At 42.4% G+C, this 15,270-nt stretch overlaps 1 protein-coding gene across 2 annotated transcripts; it reads left to right on the top strand.

The window, feature by feature from the left end:
* Positions 1-2,854: 2,854 nt before the first annotated feature.
* On the top strand, positions 2,855-15,106 carry LOC117227796 (uncharacterized). 2 transcript variants are annotated; one of them, XM_033483317.2, is made up of 3 exons: positions 2,855-2,993; positions 9,640-11,794; positions 12,834-15,106. In XM_033483317.2, the coding sequence occupies exons 2-3, from the start codon at positions 9,709-9,711 to the stop codon at positions 13,133-13,135; spliced, it is 2,388 nt and encodes a 795-aa protein (XP_033339208.2). In that variant the 5' UTR covers positions 2,855-2,993; positions 9,640-9,708; the 3' UTR covers positions 13,136-15,106. The 2 variants fall into 2 exon arrangements, with proteins under 2 accessions (XP_033339208.2, XP_033339206.2); XM_033483315.2 differs by having other exon boundaries at positions 2,941-3,078.
* Positions 15,107-15,270: the final 164 nt, after the last annotated feature.

Raw genomic sequence — 15,270 nt, 5'->3', positions numbered from 1 at the left:
TAAAAAGGCTTTTATTATTATTTTATTGTTATCGGCGAAAGCGTTCGATAATTTAAGAAAAATTAATTCATAAATGCGATGAGAAATTGTCGATGTTACTTTGACCGACCGAGTTGGCGGTACCACAGGCTTAGGACACGGGCTTGGGATGCGAAGATTGTAATAGAATGGTTGCGAGACAGTCTATAGTTTGTGTCACGTGTATATACATATATATATTATTTTTTAAGGTTAGGGGAAAAATGATATATTTTGTATTTTCATTTTTTATTTTTATGGGATAGTTTAGGACGAACAGTATTTAAACAGTGTATAAGACGGTGTATAAAAATACAGTATATAATAATATAAATAATGTATAATAATAAATATAATAACAGTATATAAAAATTGTAAGACTGTAGTTGTGTACAGGGAGAAAACTGAAGTGTTGAGATCGTAAGAGAAATTATAAAGTGAAAGGATAACAATGTAAAAAGAGCAGGATGCTTCTGGCGCTTCAAATAAAAGAAACCTGAACACGAACTTAGGATCCGTACAGACGTATTGCATGCAATGCTTTTTATTGTTTCAGGCTCTGAATTACCGACTCTGTAGAAAATGCTGCGGCACAATAGCGAACTCTACCCAAATGGAACGGTCAGCTAGTGAACTACGTCTGACGGCAACAGAAAAAAGTGTATGTCTGAAGCGGATAAATTTACAGCGTTGCCAGCTTTTAAAAGTACATTGGTGCTGCGTTATATCCCTAGGAAAACTGTCGATGCCTCCAACCGAAACGGTTTCCAAGCGGTTTCTTCGCTGCTTGACGGACTCTAAGCTGTAACATTTTTAATTTGACATACTTTTGTTGAGCAATTATGTGATTATTCGTTGACTCGTTCAAAAAATCGATTTTTAATTCTTTATACATATTAAATTGTTAAAAGTTTTGGAATTATTAATTCACGTATTTTTTAATACATATGTATATGTTCATACATATATAATAATATTAAGTAATATATAGTATTTAAGTATATATAGTAATAGTAATTAATACATATGTATATTTTCATACATATGTATATGTCGCCTGTCTATTTAAATATATTAGTACAAATGATCTATAGAACATGAGTATGGTTTTAAATATTTATAGTTTATAAATAATGTTACCAAATATCCTCACATTTACATAACTTCTTATAATAAGTTATATACAATAAACATCTCATTTTAATACAGACGGTATTATTTGCTGGTTCGAAATTGTTAAGGAAGGCAATTATACTAAAAATTATCGAGTACTTTGTTTTCGAAACCGCGTGACTAATTGTACCCGCACCGAGGTAATTAGGGTAGCGGGCGACCTCGAATCGGTGCGAAAAATACAACGATAAGAATTTTGCACGTTCATGACTCATAAAAAAAAGGTCAGCCCTGCTTTCCTTTTTTCAGATTAAGAGCCTATTTTAATCTACAAATAACCTTGACATAACTCCTTTCATTAATAAATTTATTATTTCTGGATTTTTGGACTAATCCTTTGGACTAATATATTTAAATAATCAGACGGCACATAACTGTCGCCATGATTTTTTAAGCACCTTTGACAGTCTGATAAAAAAATGTTTCGAACCAAAGTTAACAGTATTTAGTCGACTACGTGTTGAAATATAACAAATTTCAAAAACTATTGTTTCTCGACTAAAAATCAAGGATTCCTTGACTTTTTTAAATAACCCCCTGTATTTTTGACTTGGTAGTGTTATTGCTGATGAAAATATGAACACAACGACCTACTATACAATGACCTTCAGGTGACCTTGACTTCATTAAGTTAGGGTGGAACAACAAAAGTGTTAATACCGAAAGCTATTTTATTTCAATCGATTTACAATAAGTGCTTGAATATTAACAAACTTTTTAAAAATTTTGAATGAATTTTCAAACAAGTCAGCGAATAGCCACATAATTGTTTCAGATAAGCATGTCAAATAAAAAATGTTGCAGCTTAGAATCTGTTTCGATAATTTTCTTTCATAAAGAATCTAACGCGGCAACAATGTACTTTTAAACGCCGGCAACGCCGTGATTTTAGCCACCTCAGACACACTTTTCGCAGTGCAGTTAGATATAGCTCATTATCTGATTGTTCCATTTAGGTAAAATCCGTTATCGTACCAGTTTCAGGTTCAGGTTCAGGTTTGCTTTATTTAAAGTGCCAGGAGCCCCGAGCTCTCCATTTACACTGTTATCCTTTCAATCTGCTATCATGCCACAGCGTTCGGTAATTCAGACCGTGCGACAGAAAGAAAGCATCGTGTCCTAAGTCTGCGGCAGTGCTCTCATATGGTAAAGCCGATGGTAACGTTACCGACCGAAGCTTTATCTGCCGACGATAAAACAGCTTGGATTCGTTGATCGGCAAAGCAGATCTCAATTTCAAACTTCTAAACATGTGAATCACCATTTTCAATGTTTCCATTTTACAACCTTCCCAGCTCACTCTCAGCAAGTAATTAAACTTTTATAACACTTTGGGAGCATATATATTCTCAAAATTAGAATCGTTATCATAAATTCTGCTATTTATTCGTACCATTTATTCCTCGTCAGTTTCGCCTTCTTATTAATCTTTCTATCGAATTTGTACCTCCAAAGCCCTGCACAATTTGTTCACATCGTTTTTTGACCCCGCAACGGTCTAAACAACGCAGCGCGCGAACTCAAGGCGCGTTCCAAAAAATCGTAAACGTCCCCCAAAAACCGGGCCCGCGCGGCTACTTTCTTTCTCCTTGAACTTGAAGGATCCGTCCAGGCTTTCCATTTCGCATCGCCGAGGCGAAGAAAGCGGGCGGGTCGGTCTCGCAACGGCCCCGGATGCTGTCGAACGCGCCGAAAAGCGGGGACCAGAGAAAGGACACCCCGCCGCGGGCCCCGGCACCCGAGGAAGCAGAGACAGATGAACCGAGTCGCGTGCACGAGGACAGTCGAGGTGAAATAAGCGGGTAAGATAGAGAGAGAGTTCGAAAGTAGGCCTTAGTCGTTCAGTCAGTAGTCAACTGCGTCCCCAGACGATTGGTTGCCGTAATGGTAAGTTCCGACGGGCGTCGTCGTTTCGGCCGTAACGCGTTTCGATCGAACCGAAATCGTTTTTCAAACTGTCTTCTGTGAACCTTTCGGCAAAGTGAACTTGTTCGCGCGAACGAATAGGAGAACTGCCTTGCTACCTGTCGGCGGTGCTGCGCCACATTTTTCGCCGCGCTTGTCAGCCCGTCCTCGTGGTCACGCGGTGGAAAAAAAAGAAATCGCTGGAATGTCAGTGTTCGGATATTCAGACCGCAATTTGTACCCGAGGGGTTGCACTCGACTGCATTGTCAGTTTTCGCGGCCACGAACTGGAAAAACGGCATTGCTACCGGGTGATTGATAATTGGTGAAACTGTGCGATGGTAGAGAACGTATAGTATAGTGGTTGCTATAAAGTATAGCCTTTCGTATAGTTGTTTTTTGAAACTGTGCTTTCTAAATGCCTGTTGGATCGGTAAGTTTGTAGATGTTCAATTAAACGTTCGTATTTCCCTGCGTTGTTCAGCGAATCGTTTGCTGATAGTAGATTGATTCGGTTTAGTCTTTGCTCGATAGATTTTCACTGAATTGTTGTCGCGATAATGATAACGATCGTAGGTTACTTTATTGCATTGTACGCGATCACAGAAAATTGGACATTCTAAGAATAGATGAATATATTAGGCTCGTTGTGTAGATTGTCTTTTATATAAAGCGAAATATTTTGTTTTATCTGTTATTAACCCTTCGCAGTCGAAGCTAATTTAACTGAAAATATAAGATCATTTTATATCGTACTATTTCTACTTTATACGACAAAGTGCATTTTATGCATATGAAATTGACCCTTGGGATTCGCACAACAGTTACACTCTTAACAATTTTTTAAATCTAAACTTTGTTCATATCAGGTGATAGATAACAAATTTTAGCGGTGCCTCGGAGTCACCACTCGAGTGCAAAGGGTTAAGATTTTATCGTAAATTGTCTTTTGTATATAAAACAAAATGTTTCCTTTTATCTGTTATTATCTCATTTTTTACAGACGTTGAAAATCAATTTTTATACGAGTGTTTACGTAAAACTCACATAATTTAACAATTCTATGTTATTTATTAGTATTCGATTTTATTTCGCCTAATTTTACTTTCTATTGTTTTATATTTCTATTTGAACACACGTTGAGCTTTCGTTTTTCACGTTCGCATCCAATGCTGATAATAATTATAAGTTATTTTATTACATTATACACGATCACAGAGAACTGCAAATTCTAAAAATAAATGAATATATTAAGCTCGTCGTAAATTGTCTTTTATATATAAAACAAAATATTTCCTTTTATCTGTTATTATTTTATTTTTTACAGACATTGAGAATCAATTTTTATTTCTGTCTCTAACGGTTTTCTAGGTAACACTCAAATAATTTAACAATACTATGTTATCTATTAGTATTCGATTTTATTTCGTCTAATTCTACTTTCTATCGTTTTATATTTTTATTTAAACACGTTGAGCTTTCGTTTCTCACGTTCGCATCCAATGCTCGAATTGAATAAACAGATGCATTTAATTCGCTTCTGTCTGCTAGCAAAATTGACCATTTACGACAAGAGAGATATCAAGGCTCTGAAGTCCTGCTCTCGCGAAAAGATCATTTTATTTAATCTAATTCCACTTTCTACTGTTTTATATTTTTATTTGAACACGTTGAGCTTTCGTTTTCCACGTTCGCATCCAATGCTCGAATTGAATAAACAGATGCATTTAATTCGCTTCTGTCTGCTAGCAAAATTGACCATTTACGACAAGAAAGATATCAAGGCTCTGAAGTTCTGCTCTCGCGAAAAGATCGTTTTATTTAATCTAATTCCACTTTCTACTGTTTTATATTTTTATTTGAACACGTTGAGCTTTCGTTTTCCACGTTCGCATCCAATGCTCGAATTGAATAAACAAATGCATTTAATTCGCTTCTGTCTGCTAGCAAAATTGACCATTTACGACAAAAGAGATAACGAGGCTCGAAAATTCTGTTCTCGCGAGAAGATCGTTTCGAATCCGAGAAACTCTGGTTAGCGCGTCTCCGGGCGAAACTCGCGGATCGGGGAACAAATTTTTCGATCAACCGGTCGCAAAAGTGGCACGGGAACCGCGCGTTGTCTCGGCCCGGCCGCGTGAAAAGGGTCACGTCGCCGAGGCCGAAAGTGACTTTCGTTTTCGAGGATCGTTATCGTGGATCGTTCACCGTGTCCGGTGCACGCGGACGTTAAATGTAACGGCGCAACGATCGGGAAACCCATCAAATTCGAATATAAAACGGTGTTCCTGTTTTCACCCGACCGAGTGAAATCAGTCGCGAAGATACGCGTAAGACTGTTCGGCAGCCTGGGACACCGCCGCGACCGCTCTTCCCAATCCCGTTTCAACCGAGCCGGAAAATGGTGGCAATTTCAAGAAGCCCGAGCACAAATCCTCGCCAAATTGAATAGAAAGTCCGACGACGGTTCTGGCGTATCCCGGAAGGATTACCGAATAGCGCTCGGTGGATTACGTAATTCGCGTTCTAGAATTGATTGCTTAATCGGTCGATCGATAGCCGAATCAGCATGGTTCACCTAACAGCTCCGTGAACGGTGGAACATACGTTACAAAATGCCGCCGCTGTGTTGCAGTAATTTCCTTCTAATCGCTGGTTCACGGACGGCAACGGAACCGACGGGAAATCGCAGTTAGCGCGTCACGCGATTCAGTTTCGTGTTATGCTTTTAAGCGACTGGAAATTGATGGTAGCATGCTCCTGTAATCCGAGACATCGAATTATAGTGAAACGTCCAACTGAGTTATACTAAAAGACCGGTAAACTGTTGCTCTACATACAGGGTGTATCAAAAATGTCTCGCAATCCGGAAATGGCGGGTTCCTCGGATCGTTTGAAGCAACTTCTTCCTTTACAAAAATCTTCTCCGAGGCACCGTTAACGAGTTATTAACGAAAAACAGTGACCAATAGTACGGCTGACGCGAGGCGGCCCAGTCGACCAGCGCGCGAAGCCCAGTTCCGCTCATTGGCTCGGTCGCCTCGCGCCAGCCGAGCTCGCCTCTCATTGGTCACTGTTTTTCGTTAATAACTCGTTAACGATGCATCAGGGAAAATTTTTCTAAAGGAAAAAGTTGCTTCAAATGACCTGAGGAACCCGCCACTTTCGGATTGCGAGACATTTTTGAGACACCCTGTAGATCGCGAGTTTCACGAATGAAAAGCAGGAATTCGGTCAGTTTTTCACGGAAGAAACGTGGTAATGTTGATTCGAACGAAGCAACGTGTTCGATTCGAAGTGCAGGGCGAGGATTGCTGGAATGTTTAATTACGAGACGAGGGTACACCGGGTACACAGATCAATAGTGAATCAAAACAACATAGCCAAACGTCCAACTGAGTTATACTAAAAGACCGGTAAACTGTTGATCTATTGGATTGGCAACTAAGTAATTGCCGATTTGTTCAATGAAATAAAAAAATTTTTTACTTGGAATGAAGTTTAATCTGTAATATATTTTCCACTTTGTTCGATGACCTTTTGCCATCTCTCTGACAACTTGAAAATTCCACGCTCGTAGAAAGTCTGATCCTTTTCGGCCAAAAACTGAGTTAAGTGAGATTTTACAGCGTCATCATCGTGAAAAGTTTTACCACGAAGGGAGTTGTCCAGGGATCGAAATAAGTGGTAATCCAATGGCGCGAGATCAGGGCTATACGGTGGGTGTAACATCGATTCCCAACCAATGTCCATCAATTTTTGCGGCCTAGTGTGCGGCCTAGCATTGTCCTGCTGGAAAATGACACCTTTACGATTGACCAATTCTGGTCGCTTTTCCTTGACCGCGGCATTCAATTTGTCCAGTTGCTAACTTTCACGGATAATAAAAAATAACATAATAATAATAACAATAATTTCATAATATAACATTTACGGATATCATAAAAATGGGAGTGAGAAACATCTATAACTGAAATCGGCAATTACTTAGTTGCCAACCCAATACATAGATCGCGAGTTTCACGAATGAAAAGCAGGAATTCGGTCAGTTTTTCACGGAAGAAACATGGCAATGTTGATTCGAACGAAGCAACGCGTTCGTTTCGAAGCGCAGGGCGAGGATTACTGGAACGTTTGACTACGAGACGAGGGTACACCGGGTACATAGATCAACAAGTTGGACTTTCTCGATCGGTCATTGCTGTCAAGGCTGAAATACAGGATCCGCTTAATGAATATGAAGGAGCTTAGATCGTTTCTCGAGTTTTTAAGCGATAATTACCATGCATCTTGCAACAGGCCTGTCCTAAATCCGTTGGTCCTTGATGAAACGATTCTTCGTACGATAAGTTGCCTCGTTTTCTCGTTTCCGATCGATAAGCCGCGAGAGAGCAGCAGACAGGCAAATTGAAACATTATGAAAGATCGTACGCGATCTGCAATCATCGGACAGCCTTGGCGTGTCCGAGACGCGATTTTCTTTTTCAACCGAACGGCGATGGGTAAAACACACACGGATGACGCAAATTCGAGCGAATGTGGGTCGGATCTGTGTGGTCATCGGATATGAACGCGTGAAAATCGACGAAGGTGTTTGTAGGCCGCGGCAGGTCCCGTTAGAGTTTAGACAACGACCGAAAAGATTACGACTGTGACGCGTTCCTCACTTTCACGGAATTTTCGACACCGCGCTTTATGGGTTTACTTACTATGGGTATAATACTTTTGGGGTATTTTTGCGGGAACCGAACTCTGACCTCCGCGAAACACCCAGATTTCCCGTGACGATGTAACGGAATTGCTCGGAAGAACTATTGGGTTGGCAAGAAAGTAATTTCGGTATTTCAATGTGAAATAAAACTCAATTTTTTTTTTGTATAAGAAATGAACTTTAATCGGTCGAATATTTGTCATTCTGTTCGATGACCTTTTGCCATCTTTTTGGTAACTTCATGATTCCGCGCTCGTAAAACTTCTGGTCTTTATCAGTAAATAACTAGATCAAGTGCGATTCGAGGCTATCGTTGTTATTGAAACTTTTACCATTTAGAAAGTTTTGTAAACTTCGAAATAAATGATAATCCGTTGGTGCAAGGCCGGGGCTATATAGAGGATGCGACATCACTTCTCAATTCAGCTCCAATAATTTTGTACGTGCTGCTAAAGATGTATGAGGCCTCGCATTGTCGTGGAACACGAGTCCTTTGCGATTTACCAGTTCTGGCCTTTTCACTTTGATCGCTTCCTCCAATTTCATAAGTTGTCGGCAGTAAACATCCGAGTTGATCGTTTGGTTGCTTGGAAGCAGCTCAAAATACGCAACACCTTTTTAGTCCCACCAAATTGACAGCGTGATCTTTTTCCGATGCAATTCGGCTTTCGATATGGTTTGTGCTAGTTCATCACGCTTGGACCATGACCTTTTACGATTAATGTTATTGTAAACGATCCATTTTTCATCACCAGGGATAATTCGTTTCAAAAAAGGGTCGATCGCATTACGTTTAAAATGCGTATCGCAAATACCGATTCGTTGTGTTAAGTGCATTTCTTTCGATTCACGCGGAATCCAAACATCGAGCTTCTTAACAAGTCCAAGACATCTTATGTGATATTCGATTGTTGTGCGCGATGCATTTAACCTTTTTGCAATCTCTCGTACAGTTATACGACGATTCGATTCAATTATGGCTTTGATTTTGTCATCGTCAACTTCGGAAGATCGACCAGAACGTTGGTCATCTTTAAGTGAAAAATCTGCGGAACGAAATTTTTTGAACCAATTCTGTCACGTGCGTTCTGTTAAGCAATCAACGCCATAAACATCGCGTATCTCTTTGCGAGCCTCGGCCGCTTTCTTGCCTTTATGAAAATAAAAAAGTAAAATATGTCGAAAATGTTCATTTTTGCACTCCGTGTTAAAATTGACAGCAAACTATCAGTTGTAAACGAAACTACACGGTATTTGTTTCTATAGTAACCTAAACGTGTCAACTACCAAATCTGAAGACAAAAAGATTACAACCTTAACCAAAAAGAATGACAATGCGAACATAAAGCTAGCTATTGATGCAAACCGAAATGACTTCATTGCCAACGCAATATAAACTCAGATTGTCGAAAAATGTGTCTTGCAACGCGATCAGTAAGGAAGCAAACATCGATCGGTATCTAGAAACACAAGAGTAACAATAAAAATTCTTCTATGTTATATTCTAAGAACATGATAGTCCAAAAGTTCTTTTGAGCACTGCGAAACGCAGTGTTTCGTATTTGTTTCTATAGTAACCCAAACGTGTCAACTACCAAATCAGAAGACAAAAAGATTACAACCTTAACAAAAGAATAACAATGCAAAGCTATCTATTTGTGCAAACCGAAATGACATTCTTGCCAACCCAATAGAAGTCGATAATAACGTTCGCAAGGATCGATTACATTCAACAGATTACATTCAACGCGAGATTCAATTACGCGGATTGCTGTTGGCTGGAATGTCAGTCCCGACTGTCCTCAATCTGAATGAAACGATTGTCTGCGCAGCTTGCGGTTTTCTTCCTGCTGCTCGTCCTCGGGCTGGGTCACGGCCAGGACAATGATCTCCCGTCGGAAATGGATATCGAGAGCTCGATCAACCGTACGATCGAGGAGGTTGAACGCCAGCTTCGAGCAGACCCGAGGCTGCCCAGGCTGACGCGGCCGGAGATAGTGAGATACCTTCATAACATCACGTCGCAGGATTTGAATAGCTTGAGAGACCAAGAGAAGATCGAGAAGGCTAGGAAACTGTATCAAAGAGCACTAATGGTCGTCCTGCCGTACAGTGGTGCTGACTCCACTGGAAACCTGAACGACCTGTACACGAAGCCGCCGATAGTACAAATGATTCCGGACTCGTTAAAGTCACCCAATGACCAAGCCAAAGTCGAAGAAGTCCCCAAAACGTTCCCTCTAAAATGGGAGGAAGAGCGTAAAATCGAGCAACCTTCGAAGACGCAAATACCGCCGGATCAGCCAAAGGACAACGCCGAAGACAACGAAGACAGGAAGGAGACCATCATCGATCTTTCGCTCCCTTCCGCAGACGAGAACCTGGTGTCCAATCAGGTCACGTACAAACCGAGCGATCAACAGTCCCTGAAGAATCAGTACAAGAACCACCGGGAGACGTACTCGGAAGTGCACACGAAGGTGCCATTAAAGGAGACGCTGCGGCTAGATTCCGCGCCGGTCAGGTTCACCTTCAACCTCGAGAACCTTCAGAAGAACGCGTTGTCGACCGAGAGGACAACGGCGGCCAGGTATCCGGTTTACAAGAGTAACGGGAACAAGAACGCGGGCCTAGAGATCGTCTACAGCACCAGCATCACCGAGCTGCCCACCACGAAATCAGGCACCCGAGGTGTCACGATCGATCACGGGACTTCCAAGACCAGCCACAACGTCCTATCGTCGAACCAATGGCAGTACAACGCGCCGCCGAGTAGTACCCTGAAGCCAACCATGCCGTCCAAGTTCGATAAGGTCCCGTTCCTGCCAACTATTAACACAGATCTCGAAGATGCGAAACTGGGTCTTCCTCTTCTGCCAGCGGAAGCAATGTCTACGGATCCCAAGGTGGCCGAGGCATTCGTCACGACCACCGAGAGGCCGACAGCTCTGTACGTCACGGCCGTGCCGACGGGCGCGACCTCGAAAGCGAAGTACAGCTCGACCTACTCGATCAACTCGGCAGGCTTCCGAGCGGTCACGCCGACCGGCACGACGACGATGCCGATGAGACCGGAGGTCATGGACCTGTTGGCTTCCATTGGCCTCAGGCCGGACAACCGTAGCAACGTGGAGGACGTCTACAAGAAGAACAAGGAGATCATCGAGAACAAGTTGCAGATAGCCGACACGAACGGATTACAGTACAATCCGGTGTCCAGTTTGTCTTCCACCGGTCCCGATCCCGCGTCCATCCTCGATCAGAACACGTTCAACGGGCCGGGGTCCGAGATCAGGAAAGGCGTGGAGAATCTGACGCCGGACGTGCAGCTGTTGTTCCAGCGATTCGGTCTGCAGACGTCGAAGCTCGACCAGTCGACCACGTCCACGGAACGGACGACCATCAACTTCAATGACTACACGAATTTCAAGCCTCTGCCCACGTCGAAAGTCAAGGACCAAGAGATGAAGGAGTTCTTGGCGAGGTTCGGGCTGGGCGACGGCAGGAAATCGAAGTCGATGAGAGGAACGACCGAGGCTCCCTCGGTGATCGAAGCTGTCCCCGGCAGCATGAGGACCGTTCTCGAGAACATGGGGCTGATATTCACCACTGCCAGACCTGCGAAGAACACGCCGAAGGCGGTCCGTGACATGGAGTCCACGGCAACGTCCACGTATCACGTGTTCAAACCGCACGAAACGAAGGTCGGCGACGAGAGGCAGAGGGTCAAGATCAACGAGCTCCTGGACACGGTGAAGTTGGTCCAGGAGGGCAAGGCCGACATCCAGAACGTGAAGAAGGTAGCCAACGATCTGCTGGAAGCTACGAGGACCCTGAAGGACGGCCCCGATCCTTTGAAGCTGGAGGAGATCATCAAGACTTACCACGAGGACGTCAGGAACGAGATAAAGAGGCAACAGGAGACGGAAACGACCACCGCCGGGACCACGGAGCGAACCAGCACGCCGTCTTCGAGTAATGCGACCGGTATTAAGAAATTTCTGATATACCTTTTGGGAGGATCGGAGTTCTGGATTAAGAAAATCATTCAGGGACTAACGAGATTTCGGGCTCTACTAACGAACATGTATAACAAGTTCAAGCGTGGATCCGGTTGAATGTACGCTGCCCTTTGGGATCACAGGAATATCTGGTTTACAGTTCTCGGGGGATCCGAGGCTCGATCATTCGTGATCGAGATAATCATGTCCTCGTCGATATTCGGGAAGTTCGTGGCGCGTTTCGACGCGGATCGCTGGTCAGGCCTGGCTGTTGACAGGCTCCCTGATAATTCTAGTATAATTGAAAAAAAACAAAGTCCAACAATAATATCTATAATAGCCTTGAAGAAGTCGCTGAAGCATAACAGTCGAACAAATGATCAAGCAACGGAATAATGAGTAAAATTGTCTTGGAAAATGACACGAACTTTCCGGATCGTTTTCTTCGTACTTCGTCGGCGTGGATGCTGAAAGTACTCGCGCGTCTCTCTCTCTCTCTCTCTCTGACTTTTCTCTCAGTTTTGTGACCCTGAGACCGCTGGAATACGCGTCTCTCTCATTAACTCGGTGTCCTCTTCGCGTCTGGCTTTTTTTGTCCGTCTTTCGCAGCGCGGATGTTCGCTTTCATTAAAAAGTCAGAGTTCACTTTTTCTCTTAAAAGGAAAATCGGCAACGGAAGATTTATATCAGCACGGGTCACTTTCTCCTCTTCTTGCATTCGCGGCTAATTATGTGAACTAGACACTGCGCGAGGTTTTTCCCAGGTTTTCTATCCGTGACTAACAGCCGCGTGGCAGCCATTAACGCATTTTGTTCGCATTTTGTCTGCGACCGGTGTGTGTCTTCTTTCGCCACTGTGTTGTACGGTATCGTTCCCATGAATGCATGACACGTTCCGAACCATTCTTTCAACCTTGTCTCATGTCATCTCTCAACTCTGAGTTCACGCACCCGGTCGAGGGGCGCGGTGTCCTCGTGGTCGACAGAGATTCAACAAAAGGTCCGTTGATGAAACTTGCCAACAGAATCGGTAGAAGCGACCTCAGATTCGGAGAACGCGGCTACGGATCAGAAAGATGTCGCCACGGCGACGACCACAGAGGTCACCGGGTCATCGTCGAACTTGATGGCGCTGGAGGAGTCGTTCGGCGGGACCACCAGCGCGCCCGACGTCTCGTTGCCGCCGAAACGGAAAAGCGGTCTCTATTTCTTGGTCGACTGGAACACGTTCCTCGAGGTCGGCGAGGACGAGAAGGAGAAGGTCAACCTGAGGTTCCAACCTAAAGTCGGTGACCGGACGAGATTTTTACCTGTCACCGTACCTTGAAAACTTGACGAACGATCATAGCGAATCGAAACCGAAATATACGATGGAACTGCCCAGAACTTGCAAACATCGGGTAAGAATGATTTTTATGTACTTTTAAATATTTAACTCTTTGCCGTACAAGGTTTCCCAAAAATGTACCGCAACGCAGAAATAGGGAGATTCCTGAGGCCATTTCAAGTAACTTTTTCCTTAGCGAAAATGCGATCCGAGGCTTCGTTTACGAGATATTAACGAAAAACATGGACCAATCGGAGAGCCAGTGCGGCCGGCGCTCCGCCTTTGCGGCCAATGCCGCGTCACGTCGGTCGTCTAACGCAGCGACAGTGGTCGCGAGGGCGGTGCGTCAGTCGTACGCGATCTCTCATTCGTTACCGTTTTTCGTCGATAACTCGTAAACGAAGCCGCGGATTGCATTTTCGCTAAGGAAAAAGTTACTTCAAATGATCTTAGGAATCTCCATTTCCAGATTGCGAGACATTTTTAGGACATCCTGCATAATAACGAAATCGAAATAAAATGCTACCCTTCCGTTATCAATGTTTAAACACTGAAGCAAATATTAGCATAGAGTAAATTCGTGTAGTTTTCAAGAAATCGCTGTGCAAGGGGTTAACAAGTATGTTACCAGCATGGTGAACAAATGATGCTGAATAAAATATTGTTGATACCCTTCTGCTATCAATGTTTAAACACTGAAGCAAATATTAGCATACAGTAAATTCGTGTAGTTTTCAAGAAATCGTTGGGCAAGGGGTTAACAAGTATGTTACCAGCATGGTGAACAAATGATGCTGAATAAAATATTGTTGATAGATCGAGTAATCGTATATTCCAGTTTCGACTTCGTCACTTCGTAGTGATTCGTAGCACGTATTTAGTATGTAAGCGGCGTCGAACAGGGGATGTTACGTTCGTTATAGGGGCATCTTATTTATCGCACCATAGTGTAATTTATTGGGGATCGATCAACGTACGAGGCACGTAATCGTTGTACGCGATTCGGTGGAATTGAAGTAGCGATTAACTTTGCTCTAACAATATGTACATAGAACACACACGCGCGGCCAATCCGTATATTCTTATCTTCTCTCTAAATTTTTATCTTTCTATCGAATGTCACCTGTCATTAACGAATTTTTAATATACGATGGTTCAACGTACTACAGATTGTAAAAGAATTTATGAACTCTCACACTCGATCGCACGTTACCAAACAGTTTGTATTAACACGTTGAGTGTCGAATATCGACTCGAAAAATACGAAATATCGCAATATCAATGTTAATAAAAATACACGATATTAATTAATTAAATTAATTAAATAATTAATGAAACCGAAACTAGGAAGTGAAAATTTTCCGTAGAAAATATTGGTTCTGCTGTTTTGTATTCTACGAATCTTAGTGACATTCAATTCGTTCAATATATTACAATAAAAATGAATTTCGAAAACCTAGTAAAAAATTAGTGTCACCCCGTAACGGCACTGTAACGGCACTGAACGTATTAACCCTTTGCACTCGAAGCTATTTTAACTGTAAATCTAAAATAATTTTTCGGGCTTATACTATTTTTATTTTATCATGCAACAGTTACGCTCTCTTAACAATTTTTTAAATATAATATAAATAAATTTTGTTAATATAAAAATTATCTTAGAACGTGATATAACAAATTTCAGTGGCGTCACCACTCGAGTACAAAGGGTTGAATTGCAATCAGATCGTGGATATTTAATTTTCGCTAAAATATTACGAACACAGAATCGAAGCAATTTCTCGCAAGCATAATCGAACCGGTACGATCGATCGAATGGCGAAACTTGAACCGCAGAAATAAACGTTTCCCAAGAAAATTATACCGTCGCGAACCTCTGCAATCCGTTTCATAGTAACACGTTATTTATACCAGTTGTTTGTAATTGTTTTGTACAAAATGTTAAATAAAATCGTTTTCCGCAAAAGGAAACGACCAATTGACACTGTCCGACCTACATCCGTGTGAAAGCGTGCAAGCAGCACGAACGTTGTTCGCGAAACTTGTCATTAACATCCAATTAATAATTAATCGAGCGAGGAAAGTACGCGAAAGAGGAGGGGTAGAGGGAACCGAAAAAAGAAAACGCGTGGAAA

Source organism: Megalopta genalis, chromosome 8 (genome assembly GCF_051020955.1).
Source record: "Megalopta genalis isolate 19385.01 chromosome 8, iyMegGena1_principal, whole genome shotgun sequence".
Taxonomy (NCBI): domain Eukaryota; kingdom Metazoa; phylum Arthropoda; class Insecta; order Hymenoptera; family Halictidae; genus Megalopta; species Megalopta genalis.
Note: the sequence above shows the minus strand (reverse complement) of the source record. Positions and strands in the feature narration are given on the sequence as shown.